This window comes from Notechis scutatus, chromosome 1 (genome assembly GCF_049901735.1).
Source record: "Notechis scutatus isolate UNSWTSFEM ecotype Mainland chromosome 1, rNotScu1.2, whole genome shotgun sequence".
Taxonomy (NCBI): Eukaryota; Metazoa; Chordata; class Lepidosauria; order Squamata; family Elapidae; genus Notechis; species Notechis scutatus.
The window spans coordinates 167628653-167655355 of NC_142009.1; the positions used below are offsets into that span (position 1 = coordinate 167628653).

At 40.4% G+C, this 26703-nt stretch overlaps 1 protein-coding gene across 1 annotated transcript in view; it reads right to left on the bottom strand.

Moving 5' to 3' along the window:
- Positions 1–26703, bottom strand: part of PTH2R (parathyroid hormone 2 receptor) — a 65908-nt gene that overhangs the window by 33323 nt on the left and 5882 nt on the right. The window contains exons 2-8 of the mRNA XM_087949419.1: positions 19786–19891; positions 13728–13841; positions 13511–13632; positions 12460–12557; positions 10327–10513; positions 6756–6909; positions 909–969 (exon numbers count right to left, since the gene is read on the bottom strand). Of these exons, the coding sequence (XP_087805545.1) occupies positions 909–969; positions 6756–6909; positions 10327–10513; positions 12460–12557; positions 13511–13632; positions 13728–13841; positions 19786–19891 (842 nt within the window). The remainder of the gene's footprint in view (positions 1–908; positions 970–6755; positions 6910–10326; positions 10514–12459; positions 12558–13510; positions 13633–13727; positions 13842–19785; positions 19892–26703) is intronic.

A 26703-nucleotide genomic window follows, 5' to 3' on the forward strand; every position in this document is an offset into this window, starting at 1 on the left:
TCTACAAACAGCCCACCGGAGCCAGCGCCAGAGCAGAGACCGGTGGAACAGCGAAAATCGAATAGACAGGTGAAACGGCCTGCCTACTTACGAGAATACGTCACCCCACCCTCAGACGGAACCTAGGGGGAGGGATGTTACAAACTAAACAAACTCATTTGTCAATAACTATACTAGCTTACTTCAGCAGCAGGCTTGTAATCCTGCACTTCTGATTGGCCCGCGGATAAGCGAATCGTGATTGGCTGATTCTGGCTAATCTGATTGGCTGACAACGGGCCGTCTCTGATTGGACGCTTTTAGAGCGGTTAGTTCAATTTCATTGGTTGTTGTGACAGCAGCCAGCTCTATAAAAGAGCTGCTGCTGCCTAGTTGTTGCTCTGTTCCGAAGTCACTATTAAAGAGTTGAATTGAGTCGCTATCGATGCCTCGTCTCCGTTATTGCGCCCACTCCTCCAAATCTAACACTTTGAGTATCAGAGAGGATACAAAAAGTCTGAACCATAAGGCACAAGGATTGAAGGAGTGTTTAGTAAAAGCAAATGTATTTTGCAGCAGGGAAGTTGCAAATATATTAATTAATTGCTGTGAAAGTCTACTTGTGTGTGCATGCATGCATAGCAGAGATCACAATCTCTTAGGCTGGGGCAGCATTTCATGCATGACTTCCAGTAAAAGGCTGGACGAGTCGATGAAGACTCATGGTAAAAAGAAGACAGGCTGGAAAAGCACCTTTCTCAGCTTGCAATATATATCAATGCTCTCCAGAAATATGCACTGCAATTTTTTCCCCCACTAGCCTTTTATTTTTGTGTACATTCACCCTCAGAACAATTGTCTCTCCCCTTCTCCCCACAGAGTGTCTGGAAAGGACCAGTAACACAGCTATTGTCCTTATGTCCACTTACCTTGCATCTGCCATTGCTGCTCTGACTGCTGCCCAGGCCACCACAAAGACAGCTGGGAAACCTATAAATATGAAAAATGGATTGCTTGCTGTTGAATTTTTCTTGAGAAATGAAATAAAAATAGAATGTTCCCTTTTTTCCGGGGAAAGGAAAGGAACAGAAGCATTTGCATAGAGCAGGCTCCCCCAGAGAACAAAGGGCCGTCTGCTCAGTGGAGTAGCACTTCCAAGAGGTCATTATTCAAAACAACTGCATAGCCCTGGGTGCTTCTAACACTCAGCATTTGCAAGGGATTAGCATTCTGAGCACAGATATTTATTATCCACAAGGTACAGAGGAGAGGGAGAAGAGGAGAGTGATTAGTCACTTCCAATGAAATCTGTGCAGGGAAAAAGGCTGACTGTCACTCAGTGTAGAGAGCAACTGCAACACACCCTTTTGTAAGAAGTAGCACCTCCAACTAACCTTAAAATAGTAAAGGAACATCTGACCTAGAGCTGTTTCAGAGGAAACAGCTCTAGGTCAGATGTTCACAATGTTTTTCTGGCATGGGGGTTCCATCTGATTTTTAGGGTATGATACAACAAGTGGGACCGAGACAAAAACCATATTTGATTTAATTTATACTGAAACTGAATTAACATGAATAGATTTAATACAGTTATGTTCCAGTATGGATTTAATGTTTCTTGTCATATTAAAAATACAGGTTAATAACAATTTTTGGATGTGTCTGGGTCCCATTTGCCAAACCACACTTTGTTAAGAAAAATTCCTATGTTTTGCAATAGTGATTTGGGTTTGATTTAGTGAGCAATAATTATTTGAACTATAGCCCAATAATGTATACTATCCAAATTAAACTGAATAAAATCCATCTTCCAATTACCCTGATGAACTTTATGCTCTCAGAAATTTATCACGCCTTGGACCCTAGCAGTTGTTGTGTGTTTACATTACAGCTATCTCTGACTTGGGAACGTTTAGCTTCTGTCTCAGCCTTCAAAATCCCTATGACATGAGTGATCTGATCTAAGGAGTCTAGAGTTTGATGTACAATTTTGAATAGACTGCTTTTTCTGGAAATAAAAATTCATGTATGGTAACAAATTAATTTTTATATAGATCTTTCTCTAAGTAATTAAAATGTTAATTTTATTTATAGAATAGAAAAAGTCTAATAATTCAGTGATAATCCATATAAAGTGCTAAAATCAGGTTATACCAGAGAAAACATAAGTATATCAAAGAAATATGGTATGTAACACACAAAATGAAAATTAACAGGAAATAATGACATAGAAATTCAGGGCTGTATCTGGTTAATGAAATTGGACATTTACTGAATGAAAGAAGTATTCATAGAGAATACCGTATTCATAGAGAATACCAAATAGCACTATGTTATACAAATATTTAAAGTAGTATAACACTAAGCAAGTCTTCGAAGAGAGTGATTTAGCAAGAACTTCCCAAACATCCATTACATTCTTAGGGCTTCCTGTGAAAAAAAAAATATTGAAAATGGAATTATCTGATCCACTAATTTAGTTACATTATCAAACAAAGCAGTAAGGTTTGTTTGATGCAATCTGTTTTTACCAAACTCATGCTGGCTTCTAGTAATCACCATGTTCCTTCCCAGGTGCTCACAAATTTGCTGCTTCATTATCTTTTCTAGAATTTTCCAAGGTACTGATGTCAAACTGACTGGTCTCTAGTTTCCTGGTTCCACTTTTTCCCCTTTCTGAAAATTGGAACTATATCAGCTCTTTTCCATCCTCTGGCTCCAAGAGCTTTGAAAGATTTTGTTCAGTGGTTCTGAGATCACATCTGCCGGCTCCTTTACAACCTTGGGAGTACAAATGGGTGGAAGCTCATTCCAGAGAGATTCAATCTGGAACTAGGGAGAAATTTCCTAACAGTGAGAACAATTAGTCAATGGAACAGCTTGCCTCCCAGAATTGTGGTTGGGTCTTCACTGTAGGTTTTTAAGAAAAGAATGGACAACCATTTGGTGGCGAATCTATGGCACACGTGGCATGCAGAGCCCTATCTGTGGGCATGTGTGCAGTCACTCCAATCATGTTTCTCCATCGCGTTTCACCCAGTCAATTCTAACTTCTCACAAAAGAAAAAGATCTCATGAAGTTGGAATTGATTAAGTGAACTTTTTCACTTGCGCGCTTCACAATGGGGGAGACGGCAGTGATGGGGTTCAATTTTTTTTACTACCGGTTCTGTGGGTGTGGCTTGGTGGGCGTGGCAGGGGAAGGATACTGTAAAATCTCCAGTCAGAGGTGGCATTCGCTGGTTCTCCGAACTACTCAAAATTTCCGCTACCGGTTCTCCACAACTGGTCAGAACCTGCTGAATACCACCTCTTGGAGACAGGGTCCCATCCTGCTCCTGAAGCCCATTATGATGCGGAGCCACAATGCAACCCATACGGCTCTTTCACCCCTCTGCTGTGGCTCCCTGTTGCCCTGTCGTGGCAGAGGGATGAAAGAGCTGTCACCTTGTCACAGCGGTGGCGATAGCTGGAGCAAAGCGCCCCTGTACTTGCCTTTGTGCGGCAACAGGATTCCACCTTCGTCGTGATACATTTGCTGTTGCTGCCAGCAAAGAGGGCTGGGAGAGAATGGTGGGGGCAGATCTTGTGGGGCAGGGACTGTCTCCCAAGCGTGGGGAAGTGCTCCTCTCCCCCGCCGAGCACCAAGCAGAAACGCCCCCATTGGCGAGTTGGATGGTGGAGAGGCCTGGTCCAGCTCTCACAGTGGGAAACTGTTCGGCACCTCCAGACATGAGCTGCCACCTTTGAAATGCACTGTGCCTTTGAGGAAGCCGGGCAGCAGTAGCTGGGGCCATGGAGGGAGAAGGGAGCAGGGGGAAGGGTAGGGGGATTTCTAGGAGGAGAAGCCCAGGTGGCTTTCTCTTTGGTGTAGGGACTCAATAAAGACTCAATAAAAATCCAATAAATGGGGAAGATAAAGACCCGGCAGTCCAGTCCAAAAACAGGGGTGAGGTTTGTTTGTCGGAGGATCAGATAGGAAATCAGGTGAAATCTGGGCGGGAGGCTATTCAGACAGGGATATGCCTGGGTCTTTTCTTCCCTCCCCCTTAAATCCCCCCCTCCCGGCTTTCTTCCCTAGCCTTGTTTTAAGAGGAGGGGGAAGCAAGTTGGGCTAATAGTAGCTAAAAGGCTGTGGGGGGGTTAGGATTTATTAAAAGCAGGGATGGGGAAAATATGCCATTCCTTTTGCAAGGGCCCAGGGAAAGTGGAATAAAAATAGGTGTGTGTGTGTGTGAGTGTGTGTGTGTGTGTGTGTGTGTGTGTGTGTGTGTGTAAATAACAGCCCGGGATAGCTTCAGCCACAAACAACAGCTGCTTTTGTTTTTGCTGAGAGCTTCGAAGCTACACAGCATTCTTTAATAAATACTAACAATAATGAATCATAATATACAGGATTAAAGGAAGGAAGGTGAAATCAGAGAAGGGGGGAAGGAAGGAGGGGAGAAGAAGGAAGAAGAAGGAAGGAAGGAAGGAAGGAATAAGGATGTGATGGCCCTCCAGAGGCTACTGCACTACACTCCCATCATTCCTGAATTGTGCTGTTAAAGAAATCCAGTGCCACCAGGGAGAAGTCAAGTTGTCAAAGAGTGATTGAAATTCCTCACAAAACCTCATTATTCAGGTTAAATTGCCTGAATTGGCACTTTGTGATAAATAAGTGGGTTTGGGGTTACATTTTGGGCACTCAAAAAAAAGGGACGTGGTGGCTCAGTGGCTAAGACTGACCTTGTCAATCAGAAAGGTCGGCAGTTCAGCGGTTTGAACCTCTAGCACTGCGTAACAGAGTGATCTCCTGTTACTTGTCCCAGCTTCTGCCAACCTAGCCGTTCAAAAGCATGTAAAAATGCAAGTGGAAAAATAGGGACCACTTTGGTGGGAAGGTAACAGCGTTCTGTGCACCTTCAGCATTTAGTCATGCTGGCCACATGACCACAGAGATGTCTTCGGACAGCACTGGCTCTTCGGCTTTGTAACGGAGATGAGCACCACCCTCTAGAGCCGGAAACTACTAGCACGTATGTGCGAAGGGAACTTTTACCGTTACCTTTTTGGGCACTCGGTCCCTAAAAGGTTTGCCATCACTGGTATAAGGTCTCCTGCCATGGGCAGGCGATTGGATGAAAAGACCCCCAAAGTTTTTCTTGCCCTATGATTCTATGTATCTATGAATCTTGTTTTATCTGTTTCATAAAAAGTAATGTATTTAAAACCTAAATTGAAAACAGTTTCCACTTACCAATTACACAATAAAATTCCAAATCCAAAGCAAAGAAGATAGTCCTTAACTTTGGGAAGAACTGAGACAAGATCAGCCAGAAGACTTCAAAGCTTTGTTCTAAAATACTGGATGATCCTGTTTTGCAAGTGTCTCCCTCCTAGATGGACAATATTCAATGTACATTCTTGATTTTTGTAGCTCTTTTACCTTATGGTCTAAAACCAAGCCTAATAATGAAGGGCAAAATGCCACTATTAAATACATTCACCAGTGTTTCACTGACTTTTAAATTTACTATTAGTGGATAGACACATGATCACATTCCATCCCCTACAAAAGTTTTGGATATGGCTTCCAGAGACTTTCCAAACATTACAGCTAACCTATAATATTTAATGTGGCAAATGCAGAACTTAAAGATATACTGACTAATCATATTAATTTCATTTACTAGTTCATCTTATTTTAATTAAGAAATACATTTTGATTTGGACTTTCTTGTCCTTGAGCATTTAAGGTTTACAAGCATCCAAACTTGGTTTTCAAGTTCTATATTAAAAAATGAATGGAATGAACAGAGGCATGGGACTAAGCTAGCTATAAGAAGGATGGAAAGATGGGCTGTATTATTTCTTTATTTCTCTTTCTGTTAGAAAAATACAAGAGGATAGCAAAATCTTGATTAGCAAACATAACTGATAAAACTTTATTCTGTTTACAGTTGTAATGATTTTTATATTATCTTACCAGCAAAAACAAAAGATGTTAGCTTATCTCAGTTAAAATGAATTCTGATTACTTGTCCAGACCGTAATGGGAAAAATAACTTTATAAAATCTTGAGATATAAGTCATTGTTTACTTTGATTCATTATTTCCTTTAATAAAATTATTAGATACATTATATGAGTGATAGTGATATTCTTTTGTGAACAAGCACAATCTCTGACAATAGAATATCCAGTAGAAAACAATCTATGAAGCTCAAGATTATACTGTTTGGTTCTTGGTGCTCTCTGAGCTTAATTGTTTACTTTCAAACATTTTCTTTTCTGGCTCGGTAGCATCAGTGCACACTAAAGATATTACCTAACCAGCTAATAGAACATCTGCAAGAAAACAACCAAACTCAGAGACCATCAACACCCAACATCTAGTAAAAGCTTATTTTCAAAATGAGATGAAAGCAAATGTTAAAGTTTAAAATGCAATCCTATAGGAACTTACATCACATTTAGATTAATGGGGTATTTACTGAGAGTTTTAATTTCAATTTCAGTGGAACCTAAGAACAACTAATTTAGGCTTTTTACTTGACATATGGTAGTCTGGAGTTGCTCTGAGTGAATGTGCAAAAATTAAATTGCCTAAATGAATGCAACATATTGATCTAGAATACATTAATGATTGATTCCAACCTTTGTTTCTGAATACAATAATATAATTAAGGGCCACTATAATGACATATCTTTCCAATGAATTAAATTTAGAGTAGATACAGTATTGTCTCAGTTTTAAAGAAAACCAATTCTTGAATGAAAAACAATGTATCTTACCCCAGCCTATTAAGATAAAACCCCATAGGTACTTGGTTTCCGAAAAGAAAGCCACAAATATTAAGCTGTGGAGATAGAGACCTTCGACCAAGATCCAATAGTAATTTGTTGCCAAGAAGTAAATAAACATCACCACAGTAATCTTGCACCACACCTATTGATCAAAAACAAAAAATGTCCAGTGTGTATTGGGAAAAATAATTAAATCTAACAGTTTACTAACTTCATCGTCAAAAACATTAAATAGATATAGTGAGGTATTAAAACTAAGAGTAGAGCTACTTACCTTTTTTTTTGTTTTCTCAGACATATTTAAAATTCATATAAATTTTATAAATTTATTGGTTTAAAATAAGAGAATTAAATAGGAAAAACATCCCCATTCGGTACCAATGTTGCTTGTCTGAGATAGTCAGATAGTCACTGCTATAGCCGAACCACTAAGCACAATCTACGAGATATCTTTTAGATCCAGCAGTTTGCCCGACCTATGGTCATTAGCCAACGGTCATTCCTATCTTCAAAAAGGGAGACCCCAGCCTAGTTGAAAATTACAGACCAATCTCATTGTGTTGTGTCATCAGCAAAGTCATGGAATCAATCATCAACCAATCCATTACCCTGCACTTAGAGACAAACAACCTACTCTCTAACAAACAGTTTGGTTTCAGGAAAAACTTGCCCTGTAATCTACAACTCCTACACTGCAAAAACATTTGGACTACACAATTCGACCAGGGTAAAGTGATAGATGCAATTTACATAGACTTCTGCAAAGCCTTTGATTCAGTGGTACACAACAAATACTGATAAAACTGCGCTCTTAGGGCATTTCTGGATCACTGCACAAATGGATAGCTGCATTCCTGTCAAACAGGCAACAAGTAGTCAAAATAAGGAGTGCCCTATCAAACCCTGCACCAGTTAACAGCGGAGTCCCCCAAGGCAGCATTCTAGGAGCCACTGTCTAATTTACATAAACGACCTCCTCATTTAAAAGCAACTGCATCCTCTTCACTGATGATGTAAAACTAACACCATTGACAATACTGCTGCCCTACAAAGCGACCTTGACTATATGTCAGCTGGTGCTCCATTCAAAATCCAAGAAAGAAATACTTTGACTCCATTAATCAGAGAAAAGATATCTTTTACTGGAAATCAAGTGGTAGCAACAAAAGAATTCTGAATCTGAGAAAATGAGCGCGTAAATCACATATACAAAGTAATGGCAGTGTTCCCATCCCCAATAGTTCAATTGGCTCATCCAATTAAAAGTTGTGTATATCATCATGTGGGCATCTCCAGGTGGTGATGAGGCCTCTGTCCATTGACCTTGACCTATTTTGATAAAGAGTTGCAGCTGTGCATAGCATAGGATAGAAGCCTAAGCAAGAATCTACCCCCCCCCCAACTTATACAGTTCTGGTTTGTAACACCTCCAGCTCACTTTCCATAACCATTCCCCACTCCTCCCCCCGTTACTTATGACAGCCGAAAGATGCAAAGCAAAGGGAGAAAATCTTGAAGGCTGACACTATGTGTCAGAATGGACGAACAATTGGCAACTTCAAAACTCAACCAACAAATGCTCTGTCTTACACACTGGCAACAAAAATCAGAACACTAAATACAAACTGGGCGGATATGACCTTGTAGACGACTCTCACTCTGTCAAGGACCTAGGAGTACTCATTTCAAAAGATCTAAGCTCCAAAGTTCACTGTAACAGCATTGCCAAAAAGACATTAAGAGTTGTTAACCTAATTTTGCGAAGCTTCTTCTCTGGTAACACTGAACTGTAAATCAGGGCATACAAAACCTTCGCCAGACCAATTCTCAAATACAGCTCATCTGCCTGTAATCCACACTGTATAACGGACATTAATACAATTGAATGAGTCCAGAGGTATTTCACAAGAAGAGTACTCCACTCCTCAGCTCGCAATAGATTATGCCACCAGGCTTGAAATTTTGGGCCTAGACAACTTAGAACTATGCTGCCTATGGTCTGATCTAAGCTTAGTACACAAAATTGTCTGCTACAACAAAATACTTGTCAATGACTGCTTCAGCTTCAACCACAATAACATATGGGCAAACAATAGATACAAACTCAAAGTAAACCGCTCCAAACTTGATTGCAGAAAATACAACTTCAGCAACGTACTGGTCAATGCCTGGAACTCACTACCTGACTCTGTTGTTACATCCTCAAACCCCCAAAACTTTAACCTTAAACTGTCTATCGTGGACCTCACTCCATTCCAAAGAAGTCTGTGAGGGGGTGTGCATAAGCGCACCAGGGTGCCTACTGTCCCTGTCCTACTGTTCCCATTTATTCATACTCATTTATTATGTATATATTTATACCTGTTTGTTTTCTTAAGTTTTCGCGGGTACTTACATGTATGGTATTCAGCTTTGTTCGGGTATTTCCCCACGTCATTATAGTTGTGCTTTACACCTGTTTATACCTACATGTTTATATGTTATGTTCATACTTATACTTGTTTTCTCATACATGCTTGACAAACTAAACAAAACAAATAAAATAGTTCACTGGGGCAGCAATAATGAGCAACCAAGTTGTATTGTACCAACTACCATTAACCCCAGATAGCCCCAAAAAGTGAGAAATACAGCCCAAAATATTTGGGAGGCAAATATTCTCTCTCCCTCCTCCTCCCTCCTTCCCTCTCCCCTTCCCCCCCCCCCCAATCTATCTATATATTCAGAGACTTGTTTCTTTAAAAAACAAATATCCATTGAGAAGTTAATGTTCAGTTCACAAATGTACACGTAAGCAGACAAAGCTCATTCATCAATCTGGGGAAAAAAATGTGGCTAACGTGAAGTAGCTTTCTATATATCCCAACACAAGCATTGAACTCCTAAATGTTTTATAGCATGATAATCCAATCAAGCAAAGCAGACCTCATAGTTTGGTTTCTGAACAGTGTAAATTCAGACAACCACCCTGTATTTGATATATCCATTTCAAAATCTATGAAATTGATCTTCTTCTACTCTATTGCCAAAAAGTATTGCCAACAGAAATACAAGATGTTGTATAAGTTGGACAGATTAGCTACAAGCAAAGAAAGGGTTTCTGCTATTGTTCCAATCAAAGATGGGTCAAAGACTCTTCAGATGCTCCAGCATGTAAGCCAGAGCTAAAAAATGCTAGAGGAGGTCAGGACAGATGGCATTTCCAATCTATGTAATATGTAATCAAGAAAAGGTTATCGTCTACTTTCACCAATTCTGGCTAATTATATTCCCATCCCTGTATTTTCAATTGGGAAGCAATTTAAATTAATATATATTCTCAGATATTGCCATTAAAATTTATTGATCCTAAGTTACTTTAAACAAAGGCATATATTTACAGAGAAATACTCAGTACATGGATAGAAACTAACGACTACTGATTTTAGGTCTGCTGAAATGTATCACTTAAAGGACCAAGAATGACTTTTGGGACTGCTCATGGAACAGACATTGACCCTGAAATTAATAGTTTTTATGACTGGGGAAATACTGAAAAACAAGAGAGAGCAATACTTACATACTGAGATATGTCCATTACCGGAGTCTGTATAATATTTTGTAGGTCACTTGTGAGTAGTGAGTCAAAATCTTTGTCTCCAAAATGAGGATGAACAACTTTATCTTTAATAAAAATGCTGGTAGCTCTGAGCATGAAAGAGGCAAACAAATGCAGATGTATACAATTCCGGGTGCAGTGGAGCCTCCTAGTTTGGGGGAAAAACTTTTTAAGGGACATAGAAGGATCATATTGTTTAGTGTCTATTTCCAATGAGGCAGTGAAACTAAAACTCCCCCTTAATTTTGGTCTCTGGCATCTATTGCTTAAAAGTGCACTATTTCTGAACATGGTAGTTCCATTTCGATATCTTAATAAATAGCTATAAGACATTATTTAGTCTTCTTCTTGAATTTGGATTTTTTTTTTAAAAGAGCCAGATCAACAGGCATCACATAGTCTTGTGGGTGTGAAGTGGCTGTATTAATCTTAATAACAACAAAAAAAGACAAAATGGCAATTTTGAACAGGGACAACTAATAAGGATATGTGCATAATACAGTTCAATGAGCCTGCTCTTTTAAAAGCAGAAACTATTTTCGTCCAAGATCATTTGATCAATCTTTTCTATATTCTAAATCAAAAATATCTGTTACCACAAAAACATTTTCTCCATTAATTATTCCATGGATTATATATTTCACATTGCTTCCAGAAAGGATTTAACTGTAAAATGATGTATTTTACACACATAAATTTAAGGAGGAAGTATTGAGCTTGAGCTCTGTCGTTATGTCTTTTCAGAGAGCATAGCGTCTCCGAAAAAAAAAGACACTCTTCTGAATAATCCATAATGCTCCAGTTTATGCTCAACCCAGCACTTGGTGCTTGTAAATCATGGCTTTGAGTTCAGAATGATATGTGATCCCATCTACCATGATTTATTGAACAACCTATCATTGAGGCAAATAGAAGTTTAGTGCATTGGGTGAATCCAGACTGTTTGTAATTGCAGAAGTTTGGTGCTAAGCAGTGTTTGAGAGGTTGAGATTTCAGCCGCAGAAGGAGCTGAGAATAAGGTTAATCCTTTTCAGACTTCTTTTGTTCAGAATCCTAGGATTTCATCTTCATAAACACTGATATACCCATTTCTTCTTTCTGATTTTTTTTACTGTTTCAAATTGTAATTTACCATGCATGTGTGTGTGTGTGTGTAAGAAAAAGAAATGAATTTTCATCAAAGATATTTTGTTGAATATGAGTTTTAATTCTAAGCCATGAAACTCGATTTTATTATTCTGTTTCATTTATCAATGTCAGCAGAAGACCATGAATTGCAGATGAATGGGGGGATGATTTAGAGCTCATTTAAAGCAGAGATTATGAATCAGTGGCCTACAAGCCACAATCAGCTCAGAAAGCCTCTCTGTGCATCCCACTCAAGTCATCTCATCTCGACTGTTTTTGCCCTTTCCCCTGATTTATCTATCTCTGCTTTGGGCTTTACACCATTATAAACTTGAGATGATGCCCACCTGATAATTACTACTTTTTATTAAGACATAATATTCCTTTCTGCTCTACTCAATTGTACAGCTACCACTAGCTTCTCTTAGTACTCTCAACTGGATGAAACATTGCTATATAAATTTTTATAACTATAAAAATATTGTTTTTATAAATAAAAAACAAAATAAATATCTCTTTGCTCCTTCCATTTTGCGCCCCTCTCTCTATCACCTAATTAGGTCCCTGCTCAGTATCACCTCTGCTTGTTCAAAGACATGGCTTAAGCTTTGATTTCTTTCTCTCTACAATGCAATATTTTGAGAAAATGAAAGGAAAAAAGAGACCAGATTTGCATCATATTAAGCCATAGATTGCCTTAAACATGGTCTGTTGCATAAACCACCACCAATCACATATTAAGTCATAAATCATGACTTAGAAATACAAAGTCTGGGTTCACGTTTCATATAAAGGAAAAGCAAACCGTGTTTTGATTCAATTTGATGAGTAAACCTAATCAGGTAGTGGTATGAGGATAAAGGTGAGATGTGTGTCTGTGTGTCTTTGTATTTGTGTGTTGTGAATGCAATGTCTACATAGCTTTTGGCCTAGGTCCACTTGCTGCTACCTTAGTAAATCACTCACCTGAAGTAGCCAATGATGAAAATAGCCACAGCCAGAGAGGAGAAGGAAATGGAGTATCCCACTGTGTACATGACAGAGAGATGTTCAAAGAATTTCCTCTGAAGAAAAAAACAGCAGAAGAACTTCTAAATATCAGTTTTACTTGGGTAGAGAATTGTTAGATGTGACTTTATCTTTAATTATTTTGTCTTAAAAATCAATAATTTCTTAAATGTATATTTTTACAGCACTGAACTGAGCATGGAATGCACTCAACGACTACAGTAGTAATGTTCAAAGCTAGTCTACTAATTTCTTGTATAGGGAGAGAGCCCTGAGCCAGCACCACAAATCAGCCTTGATCAGCTCTTGGAGAGCACACAATTTCTATGCATGGATTCCCACTGTTATTTAATATTGTTGAGTGATCAGAGCCTAATTGCAAAATTCATTTATAAGATGTCATATTCTAAAGAACCACATAAAGGCAAAGTTTCTCAGGAAATAGTATGTTAGACAATTAATTTCTATTTTGTTTTTTCTGAGCATGTGCCAGATCTCTTCTTTAACAAAAAAGAAAATAACTAAGGGACCTAGAAAAGAAGATATAACCAGTCAAATTCTTTTTGTCCCATAATGTCCCATCAGAGGTGGTGTTCAGCACGTTCTGACCAGTTCTGGAGAACCGGTAGCGGTAATTTTGAGTAGTTTGGAGAACTGGCAAATACCACCACTGACTGGCTCTGCCCGCATCTATTCTCTGCTTCCCAAGTCCCAACTGATCGGCTGGGTCTTCTTTTGTTGCCCTGAACAGGAGAATGGAGCTGGAAAGCAGGTTAGTGGGGTGGGGAGGGGATGGAGATTTTGCAGTATCCTTCCCCTGCCATGCCACCAAGCCACACCCACTAATCCATGCCATGCCCACCAAGCCACACCCACAGAACCAGTAGTAAAAAATTTTGAATCCCATCACTGGACGGCATCGTGTATCATAAAAGATATTTAAGTGCTCACTATTTCTGCAATAGCCCATTTTGTTCCTCTTCTCCTTATCTGGAGTAAGAGTCCATACCTTTCGCAGACTGATTTCTGTTTGCAGGAAATGGAGGCACTCAGAATAATTAGACCATGTTCGGTTTAAACTGTGCACATAAGCCCATGTTCCATCTGAATTACAATGACGGAAGGCCATACCTATAAGAAAGAATTAACATTTCCATTACTCTGAAGACCTTTTTCTCTCCCTGGTATCATGTAAGGTCAATGATTCAAAAGGGAAAGGAGCATACCTTGGTGATTAAAATCATAGATATAAGAAGGGCAAGGCATAGCTAAGGTTTTTCCTGCTGACCCCCTGGGCCAGCAGATTAGACCATCCCATTCTGGAAAGCACTCCTCTCCTGCTGAAAAATGAAAGAAAGTAGCTTTGAAGAGAAGCCATGGAACTGCTTGAAGAATTTCATTGAAAAAGCACATGAAAAATGTTTTTAGAATATGTTATCCAAATTAGCTGGAAAATGTTACTGATGAATGAGAGAGAATACCTTCCACTTCAGAAACTGAAGCTATGAACAACGGGGAACAAAAATGCAGGCACTTTAGCTCATTTTGGTAAATAATTGTGATACTCACTTGATTGTATATATGTTTATTATAGAATAGTTATATTATCTGTTATAGTAGCAAGCTATTGCATCTCAACATTACATGGAAAGTAACACGTGATCTTGCTTATTTTCCACAATTCTTATTTATTTCTTATGTCTATATTTACCCCTTCATGGATTACTGGCTTGTTGTGGCAAAAGGGCTTGTGTAGCTCAATGAAGCTATGAGCTATGTCGTGCAGGGCCACCCAAGACGGACAGGTCATAGCAGAGAACTCCACTGGAGAAGGAAATGGCAACCCACTCCAGTATTTTTGCCATGAAAACCCCATGGAGAGTACCAAAAGGCAAAAAGATATGACACTGGAAGATGAGCCCCTCAGGTCGGAAGGTGTCAAATATGCTACTGGGGAAGAGCAGAGGGCTAGTACTAGTAGAGCCAGAAAGAGTGAAGCGACTGGATCAAAGCTGAAAGGACACTCGGCTGTGGATGCATCTCGTGGTGAAAGGAAAGTCTGATGCTGTAAAGATCTATTCTCCATAGAAATCTGGAATGTAAGATCCATGAATCAAGGCAAGCTGGACATGATCAAGCAAGAGATGACAAGAGTGAACATCAACATCTTAGGAATCATAAAACTAAAATGGACAGGAATGGATGAATTTAATTCAGATGACCATCAGGTATACTACTGTGGGTAAGAATCCCTCAGAAGAAATGGAGTAGCCTTCATAGTCAATAAAGCAGTAGGAAAAGCAGTACTGGGATACAATCCTCAAAATGACTGTCAGACTGTGCTCCTTCTAAATCCCAAGAAAGAAATACTCAGACTCCATGGTGTAGAGCAGGATTATTCTTTTACTGGAAATTGAATGGTAGCAACAAGATATCTTGAGGCTGACATTCGGACCCCCTAGAAGAAGGACATTAGTCCCTGTAAGAAAAAACAATCATATATTAACATTGACATACATTTCTATGGTTTATCAGGATATTTGGCATAAAATTCCTTAAGCAGTTCAGGAGCCTAATGTCTTTCTCATTAACCCATTCAGCATGGGATGGAGGAAAATGTTTCCACGCTACAAGATATTGGACATGACCCCTCCATTTCCTAGAATCTAGAATTTCTTTAATCTCGAAATGTTGTTCCCCCTCGATCAACAGAGGTACAGGGGATCAGCCTGTGTCGGTCTCAAGGTACTGGTATGTTCTGGTTTCAACAAACTGACGTGGAAAACTGGATGAATGCGACGAAGAGTTTTGGGTAAAGTCAGTTGAACAGTCACCGGATTTACGATCCTCTCAATGGGAAAAGGTCCCACATACTTAGGACCCAACTTCTTCGATTTCTGGGTAGTCTGCAAGTATTTGGTCGAGAGGAATACTTTATCGCCCACCTTATACAACATCTGTGGGGCTCGCTTTCTGTCAGCAAATTTTTATGAGATTGGTGCGCCTCGTCCAGAGCTTTTCGAGCAACCGGCCAATTTAGTTGAAGTTTAGATATCCAATCGCCCAACGATTGGACATTGGGAGTTTTCTGAGGCAGTTCAGGTATGGGCACAAAATCTTGTCCTGTGGCTACTTTGAGCGGAGTAAACCCCGTACTACTGTGTACAGAGTTGTTATACGCCACCTCCGCATAAAGGCAGTAAGTCCACCCAATTATCTTGCTGATAGTTTATATAACATCTGAGGTATTGTTCTAACACCCCGTTTGTCCTCTCACAGGCCCCATTAGTTTGGGGATGATGGGCGGAGCTTAAGCTCTGGGTGGAGCCTATCAACTTCAAGAATTCCCTCCAAAAGTTCGAGGTAAATTGGACTCCCGATCAGAAACTACACGCTCAGGAACGCCGTGCAACCTGTAGACATGTATAATGAACATCTTGGCCAATGATTTCGCTGAAGGAATCTTGGAGCAAGGGATGAAATGGGCTTGTTTGGAAAACAAATCAGTCACTACCCAAATGACAGTGTGTCCAACACTCTCGGGTAGATCTACTATAAAGTCCATGGAAATTTCCTTCCAAGGAGCAGTTGGCCTGGCCACATTCTGCAACAAACCTGGTGGTTTACCAGGAGGCCTCTTTGCTGAAGCACAAACTGGACAACTCGCCACATAAGTCTCAATGTCCTTTTTCAACGAAGGCCACCAGAACTGTCGTTTCACCAAATGTAGAGTCTTCACAAACCCAAAATGACCAGCCGCTTTAGAATCGTGAGTTTGTTGTAAAACTTGGCCTCTCAGAATTTGAGGTACATACAATTTTGCACCTATCCAGGCTAGACCATCCCGAGCGGTGCAGTTATTCGCATTTGCTAGGAACCACTCATCTGTTTTCAAAGCCTCCTTAAATCGTTCCATCAGGTCAGTGGACAGATCTCTCTCCTGGTTCCTTTTTGTGCTCTGGTAACTACGGGAGCAGCCAACTGTGTAGTGGACACGATTGGTCTTACCACTTCATTTCGGATACTGTTGTATTGAGGCATTCTAGACAAAGCATCTGCCATAAAAATTTTTCCCCCTGGGATATACTTCAACGAGAAATTGAATCGCTTGAAAAATTGAGCCCACCTAACCTGCTTAGGGGATAGCTTTCGAGGAGTTTTCAAAGCTTCCAGATTTTTATGGTCCGTCCATACCTCAAATGGATGTTTCGCTCCTTCAAAAAATGTCTCCAGGCTAGTAAAGCCCAACGGACTGCAAACGCTTCCTTCTCCCAGACAGCCCATCTCCTTTCAGTGTCAGTCAATTTACGGGAGGTATAAGCGCACGGCTGTAGTGTCCCCTTCTCATTTAACTGAAGTAAGACCGCCCCCCACCGCCACATCACTTGCATCAGCTTGGATCACGAAAGGCGTCCATGTCGGGTGTTTCAATACTGGTTCTGCAGCGAAAAAGTCTTTTAAGCTTTTCGAATGAGGCTTGGCATTCCATGGACCAGTTCAATGGTTGGCTGGGTTTGGTTTCGCTTCCCCCTTTGTCTTCAGGAGGTTGGTGATGGGCATGGCTATTTTTGCAAAAGACGGGATGAACTGCCGATAGAAGTTGGCAAACCCAAGAAAACTTTGAAGTTGCTTCCGGGTTCTCGGTGGGGCCCAATCCAATACAGCTCGCACTTTCTCTGGGTCCATCTCGATGCCCTCGGGAGAATTCGATATCCCAAGTAGTCGATTTTTCTTGATGGAACTCACACTTGGACAGTTTGGCGTACAGTTTGGCTGCCCTCAGTTTGTGCAACACCGAGCGTACCAGCTTCACATGTTCGTCTCTATTCTCCGTGTAGATGAGAATATCATCAAGGTAGACCAGAACCCCCTTGTATAGATGTTCGTGAAGCACTTGATTTATCATTTGCATGAAAACAGCGGGCGCCCCCTGTAGGCCAAAAGGAAGAACGTTGAACTGGAAACAACCCATCGGGCAGTTGAACGCAGTCTTCCACTCGTCGCCTTTCTTAATTCGGATTCTGTAGTATGCCTCCCTCAAGTCCAACTTTGTGAAAATCTTCCCCTTCTCCAGGTGGGCCAGCATGTCCTTCATCAGGGGAGGGGGTACACGTTCTCCACCGACACAGCGTTCAAGTTTCGGTAGTCCACCACCAAACGTTTGGAACCATCTTTCTTCTCGCGGAACATTACGGGGGCCGCCACTCGAGGTCTGGCAGGTGTGATGAAACCACGTTTCAGGTTCTTGTCGATGAACGCTCTCAGTTCTTCCAGCTCCCCCGGTGTCATCGAATACAGCTTCGGTTTCGGGAGCGTTACCCCGGCAGAAATTCAATGCTGCAATCGGTTGATCGATGGGGAGGGAGCTCGTCAGAGGCCTCTTCGCTAAACACTTCTCTTAAGTCCCAGTATTCCTTCGGGATTTTCTCCTCCCATCCGCTGTTCGACACCTGCGGAAGCTGCCTCGGCCGGAACTTGGGGCTTCGGATGGGACTTCTCCTCCCCCTTCGGATGGTGGGGCTCCTCCCCTTCCGGTGGCCGATCGGTGCGGATGCGTATCCAGCCCTCTCTCCAGTTCACCTGGGGTTCCACTTCCGAAGCCAAGGTAATCCCAATATTAGAGGCTGTTCCATCCCAGGGGCCACAATAAAGCATAAGATCTCGCGGTGAGTTCCCATGGTCATCTCTAAAGGTTCCGTTATAAAGCTCGCCGGGCAACCTCCCGCCACAGATCCGTCCAATTGACAGAAAGCTATGGGCGTTCTTAAAGTTCTCAGTCCGATGCCCATATCTTTAACTACTTTCATGTTAATTACACACCTCGTGCACCCCGAGTCCAACAAGGCCAATGGAGCTATGAAGGGAACGTTTCATGCAAAGATGGGCATGATAAAGGACCAAAATGGCAGGGACCTAACAGAGGCAGAAGAGATTAAGAAGAGGTGGCAAAATTACACAGAAGAACTATATAAGAATGAGCTTAACATCCCTGAAAACCATGATGGGGTGGTCACTAACCTCGAGCCAGACATCCTAAAATGTGAAGTGAAATGGGCCTTAGGAAATCTGAGCAACAAGAAAGCTAGTAGAGATGACAGTATTCCAGCTGATGATGCAGTAAAAGTTCTACACTCAATTTGCCAGCAAATTTGGAAAACTCAACAGGATTGGAAAAGGTCAGTTTACATTCCAATTCTAAAGAATGGCAATGCCAAAGAATGTTCAAACTACCACACCATTGCACTCATTTCACATGCTAGCAAAGTTATGCTTAAAAGCTAGACTCCAGCAGTATGTGGATCGAGAAATACCAGAAGTGCAGGAAGGATTTCGAAGAGGCAGAGGAACTAAATATCAAATTGCCAACATACGCTGGATCATGGAGAAAGCTAGGGAGTTCCAGAAAAACATATACTTCTGCTTCATTGACTTCATTGACTAAAGCCTTTGATTGTGTGGATCACAACAAATTGTGGCAAGTTCTTAAAGAGATGGGAGTACCAGACCATCTTATTTGTCTCTTGAGAAACCTATACGCGGGTCAAGGAGCAACAGTGAGAACTGGACACGGAACCACTGATTGGTTCAAAATTGGAAAAGGAGTCCAGCAAGGCTGTATACTGTTGCCCTGTCTATTTAACTTATATGCAGAGCACATCATGAGAAAGGCAGGGCTAGATGAATCACAAGTTGGAATTAAGATTGCTGGGAGAAATATCAACAACCTCAGATATGCAGATGATACCACTCTAATGGCAGAAAGTGAAGAGGAACTAAAGAGCCTCTTGATGCAGGTGAAGAAGTGCAAAAGTTGGCTTGAAACTCAACATTAAGAAAACTGAGATCATGGCATCCAGCCCTCTCAATTTCTGGCAAATAGATGGGGAAGAAATGGAGTTATTGGAAATTGGAGTTGACCAATTTTCCTGGGCTCCAAGATCACAGCAGATGGGGACTGCAGACAAGGAATTAAAAGACGCTTGCTTCCGGGAAGGAAAGCTATGGCAAAGCTGTGGCTCATCCCTGATTAAAGCTGACATCAGTGCTGCAGGCAGGCCAGAAGACTATTATGGTTGGGGCAGAGAGAGTTGCTGCTATCAGCAGACTTTAAACAATCCTTGTACCTGAATTTTAGACAGGAGGGTAATGAAAACATCCATGTTCTCAGCACAGAAGCCTATACATCAAACAATAAGGGTATGTTTTCTTGCATTCCATCCATTTCTACATTTTAAAATAATTGGTCAGAATAAGAAAAAAATTAAACTACTAAAATACCCTCACCTCTTTCTTCTTGTACCTGAGCTGTGAGGTTTTGTTCACATTGAGCTTTGGCCTCCAGAAGGAGATAAATCTGATCCTCCATTGTAATGGTATTATCCAATTCCTCCTAATAAAGAAAACCCGTGTGGAAATCAAGTGAGTGATGAATACATTTCTTTGTGTAGAGAGATACAAAAAAGAAGGAAAAGAGTTTTTAATACACCCATTCTGAAAATTCACAGTATGCATTTAATTATATAGTATTGATACCCTGCCCCTGCTCTAATGGACCCCATGGGATATACAGGGACATCGATTGCAAAAACAACAAGAAAACCAAACTAAATGGTCGGGTAAACAGTTCAAGTAATATCATTAAGGGCCATTAAGGGCCATTAAGCATTATGGAGACTTTTAAAATTAAACTTCAGTTGAAAGACTGAAGGCATGCTGGAATAAAATTATGCACAAAATTCCAACAGAATTATGGTTATATCTCAGCAGGGAGGGTATGCTATAAATTGAGTGTGGCGAAAAAAATGACCCTATGTATGAAAATTTGATCACAGTTATGTCCTCCATACCCTTTTTTTCTTTTGTTTGAATTACTTTATCCTGAGAAAGTGAGACTCTTTCTCTTACCTAACATTCCACTTGGTATCAGTTTCTAAAGTTAAGATGAAACAAAAATAATTTTGGAAAGATATGCTCAAGATTCTTATTTAGGAGAAAAAAAAGTGTTTCTCCTATATAAGGATCTTGATCGTATCTCCCCAAAATTATTTATTCCTGTTTCACTTTAATACAGTACTAGAATGTATTGGCTTTTGTCCCATCCAGTGGTGCTATTCTACTGGTTCGGCTGAACCGGTAGCTCCAAAAATCAGCTGCTTGGCCCTCCCACCCTCTCCAGCTCTATACTGACCTTTAGTTCCCGCTTTTCAACCTCAGCTGCTTCGCATGGCACAGCCACTTGTTGCGCGTCAGCTGTTTTACACACAGGGCTTGCAGCAGAAGATGAGTTGCAAATGCTGCACATGCGCACACAAAGCGCACGCTCACACCGAACCAGTAGGAAAACTTTTTGAAACCCACCACTGGTCCCATCTATATGTTATAAAGAAATACAAAACTGCAAAAACATTTCAGGAAAAATGTTTTTGTAGTTTTGTAGTTCTTTATAACATATAGATGAGACGTAAGCCAATACATTCCAGTACTGTATTTTTAAGAAGTCCTGGTTGTTTATGGTCCTTACTGCTAATTTTCTCAAACATTGTTGGAAAGATTAAATTCAGCAAAAACAAAAAAGGTGCATAGGTGTCCTTATCATTTATCAGTATGCTAAATAATCAGAAACTCCCCTCCCATTCATATGGGAAAAATTATAATCAAATATAATTTTATCTAGTTCATAGAAACAACATTGATAATGCCATTAACTTTCAGTGTAATTCTTTCCCTATGTCTTGTAGTTCCCAGCTTAGAAAGTCTCTGACATTAGATTTTGGCCACACCAAAATATGCCCAAAATATAAGGAAATTTTAGTTCTTTTAATTAAAAAATCATAATTTGGGGATCCTATGGATGTAATAGGGGAAACCATGTATACTCCAGTGCCCACAGGTACCATATGCTCACTGAGGATTCTATGTTGAACCTCAAAAGATGATAATAATGAAGATATAATGGTCCACATTAAGGAAAAGTTTCTGAATCCTGGCCTAAATGTTCAAAGAACTTCACATTTATTAATTTGTTGGCTTCTTGGTATAGAAATAATGGGAAAAGGCAGTGTATTATGCATTTAACAAGCTATGTCTTCTGCAAGAGTATTTCAGTTAATTGCCTCTCTCCTTCCCCCCAAAAGTCAGTTTGCATTTCCTGATCTGTGTGAACTCACCAAGAACTAACTGGTTTCCGAAGTGTCTGAAACCCATTATGCATTACTCAACAAAGCAGGGATCTGCTAAATAACAGCAAAATGCCTCGGTACTCATTAATTGGTGGATGCAGCTGCTTCTGATGGCTGGGAAGAATTGGATGGCTGGCCCCTGTCAGGTGGGCCAATGCCTATTATGATCTTTTGGTAGCCATCTTCCCATTTGATGGTAGGGACCCACTTGTCGAGCCAGGCAAATCCCAATATGATGGACTCGGTCATCATGGGGGCTACAATAAATCATATGAGCTCATGGTGTGTAGAGTTGTGGCGCCCGAACAGGGACCCTCTTACTTTGTCCGGCAAGGATTTGGTGCACCTTCAACCCTTTGTGGTTTCTTCAACCTTTTGGTTTCTGTAAGTATGGGGTCTTCGCTTTCTGAGGAACAAAGGAAGCATGTAGATGAATTAGGCTATTTGTTGAAGAAAAATAATACCGAGGTACCACAGAGAAATCTCTTAAGGCTGGTCCAGGAGATTGCAGCTCAGTGCCTATGATACCCAGAAAAGGGGTCTTTAAAATTAACTGATTGGGAACGTATAGGGAAAACATTGCATACTGAACCTCGAGCAAAAATAGAAGTTTTGCAGGTGTGGCATTTATGTAGGCATGCAATTGAAAAATTTGGTCACAATGAACTTTCTCTTTTAACACCTCCACCTTCACATTATACTAATGCTGTCATTTGTCCCCCTTCTTCACCTGAATATATGTCTTCAATTCCCTCAGCTCCTGCAGATACAGGGCAAAAGCCTCCTGACTCTATTGTTCAGTCTTCTTTTCAGAAAATGGTTGAGACTTGTAAAAGGGATGCCTCTGTCTCAGGAACAGAACTTGCAGAATTACTGTCTGTTTGTCCAGTACAATATCGTCCTGGTCAGGGGCCACAGCTTGGACTGCAAGTAGCAGAATGGGAGGGTCTGCCTTATCAGATCAAAAAGGCAGTTACAGACTATAGGATTAGTGGAAATTTTACAAGAGGACTTGTAGAAGGAATAAAAAATGGTTATACAATGATCCCTGAAGATTGGAAGCAAATATTTCGCATGATTTTAACATCCATGCAATATGTAGTTTGGGAGAGTGAATATATGAGACATGCTCAAGCTGCTGCTTTAGGAGGGGAAGGAGCATAATACAGTTGAGCAGCTATTTGGTTCTGGACCATTTGGTACAATTCCTACTCAAGTTGTTCTTCCTCCAGCTACGTTAACTATTGTTTCTGAATGTGCCTTTCGTGCTTTTCTTAAGGTACCCCAAGCTGGAGAACCTAGAACAAATTTTTCAAACATTCGACAGAATGCCAATGACTTTGCTGACTTTGTTGAGCATCTGTCCAAAGCAATTAGACAGCAGTTTGATCATCAGGAAGCTGCTGGTGAACTTCTTTGCCAGTTAGCTATTGAAAATGCTAATGCAGATTGTAAAAGAGCTTTACAGCCGTTAAAGGCTACTGCTCATTACACTCTGGCAGATATGCTGTGAGTCTGCCAGGATATTGGATCACAAACTTATAAAATGCATATGTTAGCAGCTGCTATTCAGAAAGGACAGCGACCAATTGGTAACTGTTTTAAGTGTAAGAAGCCTGGCCACTTTCAGAAGGACTGTCGTTCTACACCTTCTATGCCTCAGAATCATCCTTCTAAGAAGTGCCCTATTTGTAAAAAGGGATTTCATTGGGCCAATCAATGTCGGTTTCGGTCAGGAAACTTACCAATGGGTGTGGCACCCACCCAGAATCCAAAGTGTGCCTTTCCCATCACTCTGACTCCTCCAGCAGTCTCTCTCACTCCTCCCTAGCCACAGCCGGTAGCGCTGGGATCGATTTAATCACTCAAGAGGAAATTGAGTTTAAATTTCCCATGGAAGTTAAAATAGTTCCATCTCAATTTAAAGGTCCTCTTCCTTTGGGATTAGTTGGCTTAATTTTGCCTCATTCTTCTGCACACAAAAAGGGCTGTTTTGTTGTGCCTGGGGTAATAGATTCAGATTACACTGGTATCCTCATGATTCAGATTTGGGTGAATCTTCCTCAAGTTCTTCCTTTTAATTCTTCTGTTGCACAATTGCTTCTTCTTCCATATGAAAATCCATCTCCTGGTATAGGTAATCGTGGGGATGCAGGATTTGGATCAACTTCTTTATCTGTAGGCTTACTTCATCAGCTGAACTCCTCTCGTCCTTTGTTAAAGCTCTTCCTTAATAAACAACCATTTCAAGGGTTATTGGATACTGGAGCCGATGTTACTGTCATCTCCTCTTTACAGTGGCCAGTACAGTGGCCAAAAATGACAGTTTCTTCATTGTGGAAAATAGGAGGTTCTACAGGTGCTTGGCAGAGTGTTCAAGAAATTAATGTTACAACATCTGCTTGTAAGTCCTTTTTCCTATAACCATACATTCTAGATATTCATACTAATATTTGGGGCCGTGATATCCTTTCTCTTCTTAATGCCCATTTGATTCTTGATGATGGCTCTTCCTCTTAAATGGCTCTGTTCTATGCCGGTTTGGGTGGAACAATGGTCATTATCAAGGGAAAAACTCGCTGCTTTACAACAATTGGTTCAAGAACAATTGGCTGCTGGTCATATAGAACCTTCTACTAGTCCTTGGAATACTCCTGTTTTTGTTATAAAAAAGAAAAATGGAAAATGGCGTCTCCTTCAGGATTTAAGAGAAATTAATAAATGTATCCAACCCATGGGTCCTTTACAATGTGGTCTACCAAATCCTAACTTAATTCCTAATTTTTATAAATTATTGGTAGTTGATCTTAAAGACTGCTTTTTTACTATACCTTTGCAGCCTCAAGACAAAGAAAAATTTGCATTTACTGTCCCAGTTTTTAATAATAGCATGCCCACAAAACGATATCATTGGCGAGTATTGCCTCAGGGAAAGCTTAATTCCCCTACACTTTGTCAATATTTCGTGGATAATGCCCTTCAACCCTTTCGGAATAAATTTCCTTCCTATTTAGTCTATCATTATATGGATGATATATTGATAGCAGCCCCGGATTTTGATGAATCTAAGTTGTTTTTTGAAGCCTGGATGCCAGCAGAAAGGAATGAAAAACCATTAACCTTGATTTTCTTAGGAGCTCAGCTCTGGAAATAAATACAATAGCATCAAATCCTGAAAAGAGCAGTGATGATCTTTGGTGGGAGACAGCACTAAAATAATTCACTCTCTCTCCCCTCTTGTTCCTCCATAAACAGGAAGAAGGTGAGAGTTGGAAAAGAGCAGCCAGGAATGGGATCCATAGCAACTGGGGCTCTTTCTTCCTTTCTTCTTGCCTTCTGTCTGCACCATTCTTTTTCTGCAAGGGTTCCCTGCACTTGTGCAGCAAAGCTACAGAGGACTACTTAGACAGGGCAGACAGGAGAAAATACAGTCTCCTTTCTGCTGTTTTGTGGCTGTCCATATTTTTTGGAGCCCAGATATGGAAATCTTATCCTGGGGCATTAAGTCTGTTAAAGCAGGGGTCCCCAACCAATGGTCCGCGGACCGGTCCCGGTCCGCGGAACAAGTCCTACCGGGCCGCTGGCTTGCTGGCGCCGCCATCTTTTTTTGATGAAAAAGTGCTTCCGGTGAGCTTTTCCGGGTAGAAAGCTCACCGGAAGCACGTTTTCATCAAAAAAAGATGGCGGCGCCCAGCTGATGCCGGTACCGGGCCGCGGCGCCCAGCTGATGCTGGTACCGGGCCGCGGCGTAAAAAAGGTTGGGGATAAAAATTGGGTGACAAGGGTGATATATCCTTGCATATCACAAGGTAAGAGTCTCCCTTGTTTTCTCTACATTTAGACCATTGCTCTAGATCTGCATGAAGTCTACTGGCCTGCAGATTCACATTTAAACATAGAAATAACACTATATTCAGACCTAGCTTTTCTTTATATGTTGCTTCAAATTTAAAAGGCATCTTTCAGATTCTTAAAAAAGGATGAAAATTCACATATAGTAAAAAAAAAAAAAAAGGCTTTTAAAACAAGCATTTATAAGCCAGAAATGGGTGAAGAGCTTCCATTGTCTTTTTAAAGTGGGACTGAATCTGTTGGAACTATTCTCGCTGCTTGGAGTCGCAGCCTCAAGTGTGCCGACTGCTACTAGAATAATTTTGGCCTTTAGTTTCCACATCCTTTCCAGTGCTTCCTCCAGGCCCTGATACTTCTCCAACTGTTCATATTTCTTTTCCATGATGTTGCTGTTTTAGTCCTTAAGTCAAGCCCTTTCCAGTGACTGATAGTATCTTCCAATGTCTGCCTCCTCAGCCGTAGGAGTAGGAGTAGTCAGTGGTACATTCCATGCAGGTTCTTTTCTTGCCATGGTATTTCTCCTTAATCTTGCTCCTATGTCTGCTGAAGGTGGTGCTCTCTGTGTGTGTGTGTGTGTGTGTGTTGTGTGTTTCCAGTTGCCTTTTGCAGGATATTCAAAAATGAGAAAATGTAAAACATAATAGTATGGATCTAATAGCAACATCAGAGTCATGTTTCCCTTAAGATTCTCCCTCTTTTTTTTGTAAAAACTTTTTTATTTTTTTTATATTTCGAAAACATCTTTTTTAGTGAACAGCATGGTTCCAGGTTTTCATATTTCCATACAAACATGACCTCAGTTACATATTCATCTTTAACATTTGATTTCATATAATATCTTTACATTACATATTTTCTATAAATTTTCTCAAATATTCTTATGTTCTTCAACCTTATTTTATATATTTTCTATTCATTTCTTAACATTTCTTTTTACTTTAAATAATTCTCATATCTTCATATTCATTATACTTTATACTTTTATCTGTCACATTTGCAAATTTATCGGATATTCTTATTTCATTATTCCAAAAATTCCATCCTAATTCAAATAATTCAAAAAGTTTCCCCTATAATTACTACTTTGAGTGTACCACCCCTTTACTTTATACATCATTTAATTAGCTCCTCTTTAATTCATAATAATAATTTATCACAATATAGTCACTTT